The following is a 17883-nucleotide window of genomic DNA, read 5'->3' on the forward strand; positions in this document are numbered from 1 at the left end:
GGGGTTTTCAAAAAGGCTTTTTACTGGTTGCAGGATTTATGAATCTCCCAGCGGACCGTCCCAGCTTCCCGGCCCGCGTCTACAGCCGGGACGGCGGGAGACTGACAGGAGGCGGGGCTAAGGGGAGCAGCGCAGGTTCCGACCGCAGCTGTACCACGGCGGGTCCCGCTCCTGGCCTGCACCGTCTCCGTACGGCGTGGACCTTCCAGGTTACCTTAGGCCTAGGAATCAGCATGCAGGTCGCCCTCCGCGGGCCCGGGAGCGGTAAATTTCGCCCTGGAGACCGTGTACGCATGCGCGGGGCCTGGGCCGCCAGCGTGCGTGTGACGTCACGGGCGTGCCCTTCCAAACTTCCTTGTTTTTCTCTAGAGCGGGGGTAAGTGAATCTCTAAGTCGGTTTGGAGTTCCTTGCAGGGGTGCAAAGTGGTTCGGGTTGTGAACAGGTATGATAAGGAGACTGGTTTAGCCAACGTCAAAATGTGTAGTAATTGCAGAAAGACCCTGTCTTTAGCGTGAGCCTGCTTGGTGCTTTGGGAGCAGCTGACTTGAGTTGGTCCAAGTCCCCGCCCTCGTGGAGCTCAGCTGTCTTGCGGAAGGTTGATGCGCGCACGTTAAATTTTAATTTCGACACTAGTGCGTGTCCCGCCCAAAAGGTTTGAGAAGACTGAACCTGCAAAGCACAGGTTAGTATCAGTTCAGTAGTCCTTTCGATTGTATAGAGGCTGGAGGGAGGAGGCCCCGGGTATATTTTGGGGTAATAAGCTTCTGGTGCCCAATTTGAGTACACAGTATTACGACTGCCAAAGAGATTAAAAAAGAAAACCTATACGTTTCTGTCCCCCTTCCCTTCCCCAGTAACTTGTACACTTTAAAGCACGGTTTTGGTAAAAAAGACATTGTTAGTGTAGTTTTCACAGATTCTAAAACTGGCTTTTAGAGGGATTTCTTTAAAAAGAAACTAAATAGAAAAGGCCTGAGTTTCGATGTCTTAGGGGAAATACGTGTATTGATCCTTATAATAAAATTGTAGAATAATCCACTCCATCCCAACGGGGATTGCTAATGAATTTAAAGGAAAGGAAAAAGCAAAACGAAGTCAAAAAAGCTTAAAATTATTGACTACACTTTGGGTAAAGCACTGGTCTTTGTGTTTTCAGCAGCAGGCTGTCAACTTCCTAATTGAATTTGCTTTCGACAATATTTTGAAGCAGATCTGATATGCCACTTGAATTAATAAAAGAAGTGAATGGAGTACCTGAGGTTGAGCTGCTAGGTGAATTAAACAAAGTAGAGTTCAGGTCTCTACAACCAGGTTGTGATTATAGCAAGAAATACATCCAGGTAAGAATTTTCATAACTCCGAATGCTTTTTTTTTCTTCCAAAAGAAATGCTCATTTTTTAGGTTGAGCTTATTTGTAGGAGTTGTTTTAGGTATAGTTTTACATGTGTCATAATGTTTGTGACTATTTTTTTTAAGATTTTTATTTATTCATGAGACAGAGAGAGAGAGGCAGAGGGAGAAGCAGGCTCCATGCAGGGAGCCTGGCGTGGGACTCGATCCCAGGTCTCCAGGATCAGGCCCTGGGCTGAAGGTGGCACTAAATCGCTGAGCCACCCGGGCTGCCCTGTTTGTGACTATTTTGATGCTGTTATTCTTATTTAGCATTCATTTAGCAAACATTGGATTCTTTTGTGATACACTGTAGTAAGTTTTGAGGGTACAAAGATAATATGGTCCTTGAGCTAAAGGGGACTGAATTCTTTTAGGTGGACAGGTTACCTTCTCTAATTATAATTAATGAATTGGTTTTAGAATTGTGGTATGTGAACACTTTGGTTCTGACTAGTTAGGTCAGGAAAGTGGAGCTGGAACTTAAAAGATAACTAAGATTATACCTTCCAATTTGGGTATAAGCAATCATCATGTGCATGTTGAAGAATTTGGATGTTATCCTAAACACTACGGGAGACCATAGATTTTAAGCAGGATGAAGACATGATTCACTCTGTGTTCAAATTACTCTGCCTTCTGGGTGAAGAACATATCAGAAAGGGCAAGATTAGAGGAAGTATGTTTAATTAGGTAAAAGATAGTTGCAGTAATCTAGTTTAGAGGTGATGCTGGTCTGAACCAGAGTCAGAGGAGATGATGGGAAGGAGACAGACAAAATAGTAATGTAATAATAATAACAAAAGTTAACATTGAGCTCTTTCTATGAGTTAGGTAGTATTTTAAGTGCTTTACATATATCAACTCATTTAATCATCACAAAACCCTGTAACTTGGGTCCTGTTGTTCTTTGACTGTGAGGATCCTGCATTTCCAAAAGGTTAAGTGGCCTGAGATACAGTTAATAAGTAGTTGACCTGGTGTTAGAATCTAGACATTCTGCTTGGAACTGATAGAATATAAGAAGCAGCAGGTCTTGGAAAACAATTAGATTAAAGAGGTAAAGAGTTCAGGAAATTTACATGTTTTAAGTCCTAACAACCCTGGGAAGATAATAAGCATGTGTTTAGGAAGAAAGATGATGAGTTCTGTTTTGGATATCTTTCAGAGGTTTTTGGAGGGATCCAGGTGCCAGTGTCCCATAGGCAAATAGATTTGGGGTTCTGGAAGTCAAAAGAGTTCCTACTCAGGGACATTTGGGCCAAAGAATAAAATGAGATTTGTTGAAGGATGTCAAGAAGGTAGCATGAATAAGAGATAGATGATCCAGAGGTGTAGGAGATAAAACAGGAGAGAGTGGTGTCTGTATATTTAGTAAGGTAAGTTTCAAGGAGTAGTATCAGTAACTCTTACATAAGTTGCTCTCTTTGGTAAGCACTCTCCTAAGTGCTTTACATATGTTCCCTCTTTTACTTGTAGTGGCTGAGCTGACATTTGAATTTTCATTGGCTTGGCTCTTAACCAGAGCATTATGTTGCTGCTAGATCCCCAGTCTAAGGTCTGAAAAATTATCTGTTAGATTTAATAACCAAGAAAGTATTGGTCACTTGGAAAGACTAGGGTTGCTGGGTCGACTTTTTTAGTGGTTTGAGGATTGAATGTTGGGTGAGAAAAAAATGTTTTTCAAGGAGTATGTTGTGGCATTTTGATATTTTGCTTATGGAAGTCATAGTCCTGAAATAGGAGTAGAAGGTTTTTAATTTTAGCCTAGTCAGTTTTGCATTTGGTTAACAGTGACTGACTTTCATACTACCTAAAATCAATTTCACAACTACTGCACTAAAGTGAAATAAATTCAGTTATTTTTTTATTTAATCTGCATTTTCTTTCTTCTACTCTGCTCTCACTCTGTCCCCCTTTCCCCAGTACACTTAAACTCAAAATCACAGGCCATGGTCGCAAACTTTCTTCAATAGCAGTTTAGCATCCTGAAAAGGAATGGAAGCCCTGGAGACAGGCTGGCTGGATTGAAGCACAGATCCACCATTTACTAGCTATGTGATTGGGGAAGTGATTTTACCTGCCTATGCCTTATTTTTTTCATTTATAAGCTAGGAATTATAATAGAACCTACTTCATAAAAATGCAATGAAGATTAAATGTAAAGCACTTACTTAATGAATTTTAAGCCTTCAGTAAATGCTGGTTATTGTGGTAAAGATATTGCTATCATTAACAGCATGTTTTTGGACAAGGAATTTACCTAGTGTCATAGTTTTCAGTGAAAATAATGTACCATAATCTCATTGACCAAAGATAGAATTATTTTGCAGTTAGTGAAACTCAAGCTTCAAAGACTTTACTTGACCAAGCCTAAGACCATGTTCGGAGTTTTAGAAATGAATTTACATTTTCATATTTGTAAAATTTACACAAGTGGGATGTTTTAACCTAACATGGTTAAAGATTGCTGTCTCTTTCCATTTTGACATCCCCCCTCCATCACATTTCCTGTCTCATCAAGTGGCATTGGAATGGCTGAGAACATTTTTGCAATATGTAGTTAAGGGGTAGTTGACTTGTACCATAGGTTTAGTGGGATATATTTGTGTGATTTGCAGTTACTGCCATTTATAGCTGGGATATGCCAGTTCTGTAGAAGTGTTTGCAGGGACATTCCAACTCACTGGGTAGCATGGAAGAAAAGTATGGAGTCAAAAGTTGTACCAGGGCATGAATATATACTGTCAACACCGAGCATGGGGTGTATATACTTAGTGGATGAAAATAGGTACTAAAACTAGAAATCTGAAGCTACTTCAAGGACAATTGTTACAAATCTTGTATCTTATATATAAGAAAGAAACTTAATAGAAATTTTTCAAACTTGACCACAGTCCTAAAAATTTACATGAGGCTATTAATAATGAGTGGCGAAGGTAAATACAATTGCTGTAAACTATCAATAACAAAAGTAATTGTGATTTTTAAAAATATTCCATTTTATAATAAAATAATACATTTGTTGTAAAGGAATGAAGAGGAGGGATGCATTTAAATGTAAGATTAAAGAATTAACATTGGGGAGAGTTAATAACAGGGATATGTCTAAATATGTTGTTACTGATTTGTGATTTCTGCAAGATTGCAGTTTTTTTGAGATTTATTAGGACTTACTAGGTCACCATGTGGTTTCCTTTCCTGAACCTTCCATGTGTACTTGACAGAAATGTGTTTTTAGTAATTGTCAGATCTGGCAGTCTGTCAATGTTAATGGTTTAAACTTGTATGATTGTGTTTTCAGGTCTTCTGTGTTCGTACTGATTTTATTTCTCCTTGTTCTATCAATTACTGGACTGGACTGTCCTGTGCCTGTGTATGACTTTTCTTTGAATTTTTCCTTATGTATATAACTGAACTTCTTGTATCTATGAGTCAATGTTTTTCATCAAATTAAGGAAATTATTGGATGTGTTTCTTGGAATTTTTTTTTCTACCACATGATTATTTTCTCCTTTCAGGATATCAGTTACATGTATATTTGTATGTTAAGCTTTTTGATATTGTCCCATAGGTCTCTGAGGTATTGTTCCATTTTCTTCAATTTTATTTTGGTTTTTGGCTGAGTGAAATTTTCTAATTAATTTCTATTGATCTGCCTTCAAGTTCATTGAATGTTTTTTCTGCCATATCCAATATTCTGTTATAGATAGTGAAATTTTCATTTTAGTTGTTGTACCTAAATTAGGGACTAAGGAGAGAATGTAACATGAGGGAGGTGGGGGCTTTATTAGTGAAATGGGTCTGATAGTGAAAGAAAGAGAATATTGCTACATTTCAGTTTTTCTTTTCTTTTCTTTTCTTTTCTTTTTTTTCTTTTCTTTTCTTTTTTCTTTCTTTTCTTTTCCTTTTTAAAGAATTTATTTTTTCATTCATGAGAAACGCAGAGAGAGAGAGAGAGAGAGGGAGAGGCAGAGACACAGGCAGAGGGAGAAGCAGGAGAGAGAGAGAGAGAGAGAGAGAGGCAGAGACACAGGCAGAGGGAGAAGCAGGCTCCACGCAGGGAGCCTGATGTGGGACTCAATCCCAGGAAGGACTCCAGAATCGCTCTATGAGCCAAAGGCAGGCACTAAACCACTGAGCCATGCAGGAATCCCCTAGTGTTACTTTTCTAATCAATATTCTTCATTTAGACATTTGTTACATATTTTATTCTTCTGTTTATTCTCCATTTCCCTGGTGTTTTTTTTTTTTTTTTTTTATGTGAAATAGTTTTAGGGATTACAGTTGATTTTCTACCTCATTGCATTTAAAGTCTTATCAGCTACTTCTTAGCATTGTCAAAGTTATTTTGCATTTGGCTGATTAGTGTGATGTTTTTTATGTACTTTATTAATAAAGTGCTGTGATTCAGTTTTCTTTCTAACATCATTAATACAAGTTATTACTGAGTTGTACTATTGTAGCAGTTTTATTTTGTGTGCTTGATATAGAGGCATTTAAATAATGCAATTGTTTGCTAATTTTTTACTTTTCTCCTGATTATGCAGTCTACTAACTGTATTTTCCTATTTTTGTTTTTTTTTTTTAATTTTTGTTCCTACTTATATTAGTGAAATATTTTTCAGTTTTAGTCCTTTTATTGCAATAATTCCTTTTAGCTGTAAGTGAACATGTTAGTATTCAGTAGGGTTAAAACTAGGAGATACCTTTTACTTATTTCTCATGATTATCACATTTTCATGAACAATCCTCACTTTTTTAAAAAAATGTTATGTCAAAGTATATGATTTCTGTCCTTTCATATATCTGAGTGAGTCTCTTATTTTACAGATCTCAATTTGAATTGCATATCCTTTTTTAACCTGCAGATACCTCTTATTTGTGTTTCTTGAATTTTGTTAAATGCATTTTACTGTTTAATTCACTGTTTTTAGTGTACAATTCTGTAAGATGTGGCATATGTATAAGAACATATAACCACAAACATAATTAGGCTGTAGAACAGCCCGTGGTCCCCCACCCCCCAAATGTTATAGTCAGCTGCTTCTCCAATTCCAACCTCTGGCAAACACTTTTTTTTTTTTTTTTTTTTTTTTAAGATTTTCTTCATTTATTCATGAGAGACACACAGAGAGAAAGAGAGAGAGAGAGAGAGAGGCAGAGACGCAGGCAGAGGGAGAAGCAGGCTCCATGCAGGGAGCCTGACGTGGGACTCGATCCCGGGTCTCCAGTATCACACCCTGGGCTGAAGGCAGGTGCTAAACCGCTGAGCCACCCGGGCTCTGGCAAACACTTTTTACCAATTTTCTGACCGTATGCTTTTGCCTTGTAAGAACACCATGTGAGTGGAATCCTACACTAAGAAGCCTTTTGAGTCTGGCTTCTTTCACTTAGTATGATGCATTTGAGATTCTTCCAGGTTGTTATGTTGGTCAGTACTATTCCTTTTTATTGGTGACTAGAATTCCATCACAGTCCATTTCTTCATTCCTCAGTGTATCAGCATTTGGATTTTTCCCAGTTTTTTATAATGATGAGTAAAGAAGCTATAAACTTTAATGTACAAATTTTTTATGTAAACATAGGTATTTATTTGGGTAAATGTCAAGTGGTCAAATAGTTCTCAAGCAACAGTGTATAATCCAACCTGTAGGTTGGGGTGCTGCAGTTCAGTAGATTTGGCTGGTCAGAAGGAGCCAAAAAGTTAGGTTCATACTGTGCACAAAAGCATTTGTATCCCATCTGAGAGGCACTGACTTTAGAAAAACTCCACTCTTAGAGTGGAGATGATACATTTTTAATATCTAATATTAATTCAGTTTTATCCTGAAAGCTAACATGAAGTTTCTGGAGTATAGGCCAACTATTATTTTTACTGTCAGCAATGACTGCATCAGTTTTCTATCCCCCATCTCCTCCTTCAAGGCAATACAGTGAGGATCAAAAGTCTTCCCATGTGTGTAAGGGGGGATTTCTCGCACTATAGAAAAGGAACCTTGAAATTATGAATCTGGGAGTTTATATAAGATACCTCTCCAATTTCACCCTCCCCTCCTGAGAGATGGAGAGAAGCCTCATCTCCTGAATGTAAATACGTCATTTACAGTGTAAAGGAATGTCTCTAGTTCTCCTCCATACTAAAGGCATACATACTCCCTTTGGAAACAGTTTACAGTTGTTGAGGACCCTCAAGAAAGGATATAGATGAGTCAGGCAGCACAGATTGATGGTCTGCCAGCCTTAAGGCCCCTGGTTCAGTCCTAGTACTTTAGTTTAGTCCTTGTTTTCAGGGAGACCACTTGAGGGCAGTCAGTTAAATCTGGCCTTGGCCATTTCATTTACTCTGTAAATTGTGGAAACATTTGAAAGTATCTTACGTGGAAGGTACAGGAGCTGGGCCATGTCCTGCTTGGCTCATGGTTAGAGCCATCTGGTTGGGGGTGGGTGTGGTGCAGTTAGTTAACTTTCAGAGCCCCTTGTAGTTTGTGAGAGCAGCTCTAGTGCCTTTTCCTTTGGAGTGAGGGGTGGGGAGGGCTTCTGGAATCGTTATAAAAGACAAAGATTAAAATCCCTTCCTTCCCCTGTACTTCCTGATGTTTAAGGAGTTCCTTTCCCTGGTTTAGGGACTTCTCCCCAGGTTCTAGGCATCTTTCCCTAGATGCCAGAGTTTTTGACTCTGTTATTAAAATCTGTGTGTCCCATTCCAGAAACCATAATGTCACATTTTCCCATCATTCTAGACTCTCCTTTGAGCTTTCATCCAGTTGGATCAAGTGCAGGAGTAACAAAAGCACCTGTTTGATTGTACCTGGAAATGTGTGGGTCTTTCTGGTAGGCATTTGGTGTGGTATATTGAGTTAATATAGTTAGAAGTTGAGATTTGGGATTTGTTGTTGTTCTGGTTACTTCAGTATTATAAGCTTTAAATCCTTTAGAGTTACATTGTATTTAGAATGCAGGCTGGCTGGTTGGCCAGAGGGCTTTTTCTCATTGCCTATAGTTTTAGGTCTTTGTGTTTACCTTCAGTTCAAGTTTCTCTCCTAGCTCTTATGGGACACCTGAGTGGCTCAGCGGTTGAGCGCCTGCCTTTGGCCCAGGGCCGGATTCCCGGGTTTCTGGATCGAGTCCCACATCCAGCTCTTGGCATGGAGCCTGCTTATGTCCCTACCTCTCTCTGTGTCTCTAGTGAATAAGTTTCTCTCCCAGCTCTTGATCCTCTGTCCTAGCAATAGGTCATATTAATTTCTACTGGACACTCATTAGTCTTTTGGTAAGTGGATGTTCTTTGTTCGGGCTTAGCCTCAGTCTTGTCAGACTGAGTGGCCTGGGTCTTGTGGGTGAGGTCTTCCCCGTGATTCTGTCTTGTCACTAGCTGTCCTGGCCCTCATCCCTGTATACCTATTTTCCCTTATCCCTTGAAAAGCTGGAGAACATTTTTTTTTTTTCTGCAGTGGGTTTTCACCAAAGCTCTAATGAGATTCATCGGTTTGTTGCCCTTCTCCCAGCAGTTTAAGGACTTTGTATTGAAAGAAAGATGGGGAAGGTCTAGGCAGGGTTTTCTACAGTAACTGCTACTACCTTTGCCCTCACTCCTGGCCTGAACTTTGTCAGCTTTTTGGAGAAGAGCTTGTAAGTAGTTGTGAATTCCATTTGTGTTTGCAGTTCCCACAAGTTCCCTGTCTTCTAGCCTACAGTTGGCCTTTAGTAACTCATTAAAAATGTTAGATGAATTTTCTGACAGATGTCAGGCAGCATTTGCCATTTACATTAGGTAAGCAAGTACTTACTGCCCATCTCTCTGTAACAGATCTTCCTTTTCTTTATATTTCTGAGAGACCTCATCTCACTGTTGTCCCTCTCTTACTGGAGGTGCTTCTCTTTTCCTAGATTTCTGGTTAGTTGGTTATTTTCTGACTTCAATTCTCTGGAAGGTCAAAAAAAAAGAAAAAGAAAAGGTTGAAATGTGTACATTAACCAACCTTTTGTTCTTTCCAGCTTTCTACCTCCTAAGCAAAACTATTACTTTTGATGGAATCACGCACGACTGATAGCCTTATTTTAATTTTCTTGATTCCTATCTTAAAAGTAAAATTGGTATATAAACATAGCTTTTTGTTGTTGTTGGCTATATCAAAGTCTGGAATATTAGTGTGGAAGATGTGTATTACAGATCCATGTTTAAATTTTATTAAGTACATTTTATTTCTATGTGGAGTTCTCAAAGAGACCTATAATGTACTTATTCATAGGATTATTAAATTTTAGCACCAGCAAAAATTATAGAAACTACCTAGATTAAATACTTCATTTTTATCTGAGAGACTCTGATTAAATAGCTTTTTTAAGTTGATAGAGCCTGGTTAGTTACAGAAGAATGAGGACAAGACTTTATGTATGCTGTAGTTCATTTCTTTGTCTCCACTGCCCTTATTTATGAGATTACCACTTTGTGTTTTTTAATTATTCTTTAAATTAGCATTTGTTTTTTCTAGGAGCAAACTCTTCATTTTTCTTTAGTGGAGAACTGTATAGGTTAAAATCAAACTGAAGTTGAGCCAGCTCATCTTTATCTGTAAAATGAGGAATTGGATAATATTTAATGATTGTTTAAAAATTAAATTATGAATTTATATAATTAAGTCTTCTGAAATTTCTTCAGTAAAATTACTTTTGTCTCTTAAACATGGTGACTTGAACACAGTACTAATCAAAGTTTATTGCTTTTAAAATAGTTATTCCAATTTTAACTTATCTCTTGGTGTTGTGAGAAGCTCTTTTGGGTTTTCTGTATAACCATTTTTCTCTCATTTTAGGGAAAACTTTCACTTATTTCTTCTTTAACTTATGGTGGAAACAGAACAGCTGTTTTGAAGATTGCACTACAAGGTATACAATATAATAAGACCATTTCTGCTTCACCTTTTGCTTATAATCTACAGATGGATAACTTAATATGTATATGTACCCGTAAGCACAAAAATGATTTCTGGTGGGTAATACACACATCATAGTGTAAAAAACTACAGAATGAAATAAATTTTTTTACTAAATTTTCCCACACCATCTGTGCTTTTTCCCCCTCACTCATTTCTTTTATTTTACTTCAGATTCCTTTAATATCACATCTAGACTCTCATAATAGGTAACTGATCCCCCTACTTCTAGTTACACTAGTGTGACCTAAACAGCTTAGCAAACTTAACTTTATTAAAGCATTCCTTTAGCATGTTATTTGTTACCTAGGTATAGTTATATGAGATTATTCCTTTTTCCTAGTAACCCTCAAATAATCCTGGTAAGCTAGGAAGAGCTACCATGATGTATTTGAGGACCAAAATAGATCTCCTCTGAAGCTTGAAATTGGATTGAAGAATGGCCTGCAGCAGTGAATGGGAAATAGACTTTGAATACAACATTCTGTAACTACTGAAAACCGGTTACATATTAGACACCATTAGGTATGAGAGATATAGCAGTGACCAAAACAAAGCCCCTGACTTCATGAAGTTTACATTTTAGGGGGGTAAATAAATTCAGTAAGTAATTATGTAAGTAACATTAGGTAGAAATGTGATCTGAAGAAAAATAAAGCATGATAAGGTAGTAGGCCTGACGAATCATCCTTTTGATATATTGTTAGGTTTGATTTACAAATATTTGGTTAAGGATTCTTACATCTAAGATTTATGAAGAATGTTGTTCCCATCTTTCTTTTTTTTTTAATTTTTTTTTTTTTTTTTGTTGTTCCCATCTTTCTTTTTTTGTAATGATTTTGAGTGATTTTGGTATCTGTAATGCTGTCCTCCTGAAAAGAGGTTGTTAAGTGCCTCCTTCTCTTCTATTTTCTGGAAAAGTTTACCTACAGTTGCTTTTATTTCTTCCTGAAATGTTTGTAGAATTCATCAGTGAAGCCAACTGTGCCTGGAAATTTCTTTATGGGAAAGTTCCAAAGTTTCAAACCATAAGTTCAATGTCTTCATTTGTTATAGAACTTTTCTTTTTTTATCTCTTTCCTTGAGTAAGCTTCAGTTTGTGTTTCCAAAGGAATTTATTTCATCTTAGTTGGCAAACATATTGGCAAAAAGTTACTCATAATGTATCTTTGATATACTTTTAATGTTGGTAGGATCTATAGGGATGTCCTGTTTCATTGATTTAATAATTTGTGGCTATTCTCTGCCTCATTTCTCCTGATCATTCTGGCTAGATATTTATTTTATTGATCTTTAAAATCAGCTTTTCTTTTCATTGATTCTTCTATTAATATGTTGTTATTTGATGTATATTTGGTGTACTATTCTAATATATATTTTTATAACATTATTTTATAACTTCTAATATTATATTTTTCAACTCTGAAAGTTCATTATGAGATTTTTTTAGTATCTTCCATTTCTTCTCATTGTGTTCATTCCTGGTAATTTTTTTACTGGATACCAAACATTTATAATTTTATATTAGCAAATGTTGTCTTTATTTATTATCCATTCTTTAAATATTATTTGTCTTTATTTGGGGATACATGTAATTATCTTGGAATCAGTTTGACGAGTGTTGTTGGGATGGGTATAGAACAGCCTTTATTTTCAGGCTAGTTTGGCCTTCTCACTGAGGAAATACCTTTCTGACAGTTGTACTCTTGAGGCTTGTGTGTGAGGATTCCATTCTGTCTGGTTGGAACCAGAACAATTCCTAGCCCTGTGTGCATTTCAGAATTGTTTTTGCCTATTCCTTTCAAGTGGTTCTTCATCTTCATGAGGTACTTGACTTCCGTGCACTTGGAGATCACCATTCAGCCAAAGACCTGAAGGCACCCATCTTCAGATCACCAGAGCACTCCCTGTGCTACTGTTCTCCTTTTGGCACTCTGCCCTGCAAATTCTAGCCACCTTGGTATCCTCATATCTGAACTCTTCTGAATTAAATGAAGGCTGCTGAGTTTTGTTTGGATTTTAGCTCCATTTTTTGCTGCCTAGAAGGTCTCCAGGAAGTAAGCTAGGGGTATTGCCTTGTTTTCCTTCTCAAAGAGATCATTTTCCTGCACTTCCTGTGGTCTGATATCTGACAACTGTTGTTTCATATATTTTTTCTTAGTTTTCTAGTCATTTTAAGACTGGAGAATAAACCTAGTCTGTAATAGTCCATCACAGCCAGACATAGATTTCTGATAGATCATTTAAGAAATTAACAGTGTGTTATATTTTGATTAGAAACTACTATGTTTTTGATTTGAGAAACATTAATGTTTCATTTTATGTATATACTTGTTTTGAGTAGTTGAAGAGATAAATGAAAGGAGGCAGTTGGCAGTTACGTGGTAGTTGTTTCACTGCTGAGTACCACCTGACCTGACAGTAGCAGATTCAAGAGTTCTAAGTCACACACAAAAAAAGACTGTCAGTTTGGGAAAGATCTTTCATATACTCTATAGATGCATAAAAATCTGATATAATGGCAGTTTCTTGGAGTAGTTGAGTATTTGAAAGCTGATACGATTGAGGCTTTCTTCAGATGATATAATTCTTAGCATTTGGCCCTGCTGCATTGGTTATAGTAGGTGACCTCTAGAGAGTGAAGATTGTGGACATTCTTTTTTCCCCCTCCAATTAAATTTCATTTTCAAAATCATAGGTAGTTTGGTCTTTACACACACTCTGTTCTTTTACTCTTCAATTTGTGCACGTTGGAGCAGAAAAATCCCACTTACATACATTAAAACAATGTATGAATGCTGTAAATTACTAGAAGTTCAGTAATGGTGAACTACTTTGGGAGTGATATATAGTCTAAAAATTCAATAATTATGCAACTTCTTTTGATTATAAACACGGAAAATAAATAGACATGGTTATTTTGTGCTGTTAATGTGATATTTATAGAAATTTATACAATATATTCTAGTTGAAGCTTGTTAAAATTTTGGTTTTAGTACCTAATAGATAATTGCATTATCTTTGCAATACTTAAGACATTAAACTAAAAGTGAACTATAATAAAAATTTTAATTATTCTTCATAATTACATTTTGAAGTAACTATAGTTTTTAGAATGTAGTTGTCATCAGTGCTTTTGTGTGTCTTAAACTGAATCTAATTAGTGTTTTTCTGTATGTGTGTTTTTTCTCCTAGAACAAGAAAATTCAAATTCAGACACCAACACAGTCAATGTACTATTTTTTGGAAAATTAGCAAAGGACTGTGCAAAAGTTTTCTATGAAGGGGTAAATTACTTTCATGTTACTTTGTTTTAGGAATATATTTAAAATTATAGATGCTATATTCATCCTATAGATCTTTTTTTGTTTGGTTTGTTTTTTGCTTTTTGTTTTTTGGGTTTTTTTTTTTTTTACAGATTCATTATATATTTGCAGCTATGTAAAAAAGATACTTAAGCTACAGGTTTAAAATTGCAACATTCCTAAGAGGTTGTAAAACTTATCACTGACATAGAAAGGGACAATTTTTCCTCTCACATCATTTTAATGCTTAGTATTTAACAGAAAGTCTTAAAGGTATGTATATTTTCTCCTCACTTAATTAAAATAATTCTTACTAAAAATAATATAGGCTATAACTATTTTTGTATTATTTTCTGATAATTGTTTCAAAATGCATGCCTGTTAAATCCAACAAAATACTACCAAAATGAACCCAATAGCATATTAAAATAGGAGACACTATGACCAAGTGAGATTTATCCGAGTTTGGGATAGTTTGGTTCAGCATTAAAAAAAAAAAAAAAAAAAAAAAATCAATCCTTGTTATATATCTTATTAATAGAAAAAGGAAAAAAAAAAGGTGGCCCTTTTCATTGATACACAAAAGGCACTTGATAAAATCCTATACTCTTGTAATCAAAACACTGGAGAAACTAGGAATAGAGGGGAACTTGCTCAACACAATATAGGGCAATTATGGGAAACCCACAGGTAACATCAGACTCAGTGGTGAAAGACTGAAAGCTTCTCCCCGAGATTAGGAGCAAGACAAAGATGCTTACTTTACCACTGCTTTTCAACATTCTACTGAAAGTTCTAACCAGCGTAGTTAAATAAGAAAATGAAATAAAAAATGCCTAATTATAAAGGAGAATGACTGTCTCTATCCTCAGATGACATGATTCTGTATCTGAAAATCCCAAAAATCAAAAGAAAGCTACTAAAATTAATAAATGAATTCAGCAACATGCAGCATACAAAATGGACACATAAAAATCTGTTGTTACTATAAAACCCACAATGAGTGATCTGGAAAGGAAACTGAAAACAGTTTTTAATATGTGTTAGCATTTGAAGGAATAATAATCCTATGAATATATGTAACCAATGAGGTAAAAGATTTCTACACTGAAAGTTAAATTAATTAAGACCTAAATAAATGGAAAGGCATCCATGTTCTTGGGTAGTAAGAGTATTGTTATTGTTAAGCTATCAATATCAACCAAAGTGATCTATAGATTCAGTGTAATGCCTGTCAAAATTCTAACAATTTTTAGAAATGGAATGGTTGACCCTCAATTCACATAAGAGTTTCAAGGGGCCCTGAACAATCTAGGAAAACCATCTAGGAAAAGAATAACAGTTAGAGGACTCACACTTAATGATTTCGAAACTCACCACAAAGATACTGTAATCAGTGGTGTGGAACTGTTCTGTTACAAGGATAGACATGAATACCAACAGAATAGAATTAAGGGTCAAGAAATAAACCCATTTATCTATGGGCAATTGATTTTTGACAAAGGTGCCACGTCCACTCAGGGTAAAATGATACAGCCACTGTGGAAAACAGTTTGGCATTTCTTTATAGAATCGTGGTAATGACCCAGCAACCCACCACTAGGTATATAGACAAAATAATTGTAAACAAGCACTTAAACAGATATTATTATACCAGTGTTCATTGCAGCATTATAGTAGTTCCCCTTTTTATATGTGGGAACAGGTTCCAGGACCCCCACTGGAATCCTGAAAACATAGATAGTACTGAACCCTATATACACTGTTTTTTCCTCTACATATATGCTTATAATAAAATATAATTTATGAATTGGGCACAGTAGGAGATTGACAACAATCATTAGAACATTTATAGCAATATACTATAATTAATATGAATGTATTTTCTCTTTCAAAATACTGTATAGCACTCTTCTTTTGATGATGTGAAATGATAAAATGCATACATGATGAGATAAAGTGAGGTGAATGGCTTAGGCACTGTGATGTAGAGTTAGGCTACTATTGACCCTCTGACAGTACATCAGGAGGATCATCTGCTTCTGGCCCACAGTTGACAGTGGAGAACTGAAACTGGAAAGCAAAGCCATGAATGAGGGAGGACTACTTCATTTATAACAGTCAAAAGGTGGCAACAACCCAAGTGTCCGTTAGCAGATGAATGGATAAAGAATGTGATATACTCCTATAATGGAATATTATTCAGCCTTAAAAAAGAATGAAGTTTTGATACGTGCTATATCATGGATGAACCATGGAAACGTTATACTAAGTGAAAGAAGCCAAACACAAAAGGACAACTATTGTATGATTCCACCTCTGTGAATATGTGGAACAGACAAATTCATGGAGACCAAAAGTAGATTAGAGGTTACCAAGGGCTGGAGTTGGTGGGAGGAAATAGGGAGTTTTTGCTTAATGGTTAAGGAATTTCTACTTGGGGTAAAGAAAAGATTTCGACAATAGTAGTGATGGTTGCACATACTGTGATTGTAATTAATACCACTGAGTTATGTACTTAAAAATGGTTAAAAATGGCACGTTTTACATGTCTTCAATGTAACATTTAGGCATTACAGGTATGTAATAGAACATGAGTCCTTCAAAGTTCTTGTCCTTATACAGTATACTTTCTGTTGGAGAAAGATAGACAGTAAACAGATAAACATGTAATTTTTCAAGTGGCAGACAATGCTGTGGAGAAGAGAAAGTAGTGGAAGAGAGAGATATGAGGGTATATTTTAAGCTGATGAAGGAAGGACTCTGATAAGGTGCCATTTGAGCAGAAACTTGAAAGAAGTAAAGTGATCCTTAGGTATGTGAAGTAAAAGTGTTCTAGAACACGAATTTGCAAGTACAAAGCCTCTGAAGTATGAGTGCATGCTCCAGACACAGCAGGGGGTCAGTGTCTAAATCCCAGCAGATGTAACTGGGACAAAATGCTTGACTCCGTTCAGCCTTTTTAAAATTTTAATCTTTAAAGATTAAAAGATTCTTTAAAAAATTTTTAATGATTAAAAAATTAAACTTTAGATTAAAATCAATAAAAATTAATTTTAAAAATCTTTTTAAAAAGTGTAAGATAGGAGTAGTAATACCTCCTTTTCTGGATTGTTGTCAGGATTAACGATAAATGTACTTACTCCTGGTACTACATGGGAACTCAGTATCTGGCAACTGTTGTTATTGTTAGGATTCTTTTTATCTTACTGTAATTAGATGCAACCCCAATCAGAAAAAGCAGGGTAGAGAAAGGGCAACTGGGTTTGAGCCCAGGAGTGTGGCTTCCAGTTAATTACTGGATTTTGAGTAACCATTGATAATCTCCAGATGTAAATTTAATCAGATATAAAGTAAGAATGTTGGATTAGCTGAGAATTATGAATAATTCTGGCATACAGTGGTTTCAGAAACTGATCATTTATAAATAATTCAGTGGACTTGAGAAATGATACTATTTTTATAAAACCTGTCTTGCGGAGTCTAGAATAAAGATTTATTTCATGGAAACTGTCAGAACATCTACCTTTTTTTCCTTCTAACAAGCATTTTGGGGATAGATTGCCAAACTCAAGTTTTGTTTTTTTTTTTTTTTTGCTAAAGCTTCTGTGAAGAAGCAGTAAACCAGTTAATTTTTTCCTAATTTGTAATTTGAATAAAGGAAAGGAGAATCAGTGTAGTGATTTTTCCTTAATGTGAAAAGTTTATTAAATATTGGTATATTTTAAAATTTTACTTTAGGATTAAGGAAATAAGATGTTTGCTCTGTGATTCATTTCCTAAAACTCCTATAACATTTCATCAGACTTTCTCTCAAAATGATAACTAGAGGAATTTTAGGTATAAATTTTTAAATTAGAGATATGTAGTTCTAATCTAGTTGGTATGGCTCAGCAAAGTTCCAGAAGCAAATAGACTAAAAAAATAGGTGTAACCTGACGGTCTGCTTTAGGCCACTCAGGGTAGGAATCGGTAGCTCTAGGTGTATCCTAGGGTACAGGGATCTCCAGTGAACCCCAGCAGTGTACAGATCATCAAAAGAGATTCTTGAATCAATTAAATGTGTATGTAAATGTATATTTTTTCATCTCTGAGAAGGCCATTTGTAATTCTTGCCTCATTCTCAGAAAGATCTGTGAACCCATGATCATTAAGAACTACTTTTTAAGAGCCAGATTTTATATGGTTCTATTATGGTATATAGTTGAGGTGTTACATAGAAATAATAATGACTTGATATTAGAAATTAGT

At 35.9% G+C, this 17883-nt stretch overlaps 1 protein-coding gene across 4 annotated transcripts in view; it reads left to right on the plus strand.

The window, feature by feature from the left end:
• The first annotated feature begins 245 nt into the window (after positions 1-245).
• POT1 (protection of telomeres 1) overlaps positions 246-17883 on the plus strand; it is an 80595-nt gene continuing 62957 nt past the window's right edge. The window contains exons 1-4 of one of the 4 annotated variants that reach the window (XM_038556634.1): positions 246-376; positions 1158-1341; positions 10208-10280; positions 13523-13614. In XM_038556634.1, coding sequence (XP_038412562.1) covers positions 1219-1341; positions 10208-10280; positions 13523-13614 — 288 coding nt within the window. In that variant the 5' untranslated portion in view covers positions 246-376; positions 1158-1218. Of the gene's footprint in view, positions 684-1157; positions 1342-10207; positions 10281-13522; positions 13615-17883 lie in introns of all 4 variants that reach the window. The other 3 variants (XM_038556635.1, XM_038556632.1, XM_038556633.1) reach the window with 3 other exon arrangements.

The sequence above is a fragment of the Canis lupus genome, chromosome 14 (assembly GCF_011100685.1).
Source record: "Canis lupus familiaris isolate Mischka breed German Shepherd chromosome 14, alternate assembly UU_Cfam_GSD_1.0, whole genome shotgun sequence".
NCBI classification, from domain to species: Eukaryota; Metazoa; Chordata; class Mammalia; order Carnivora; family Canidae; genus Canis; species Canis lupus.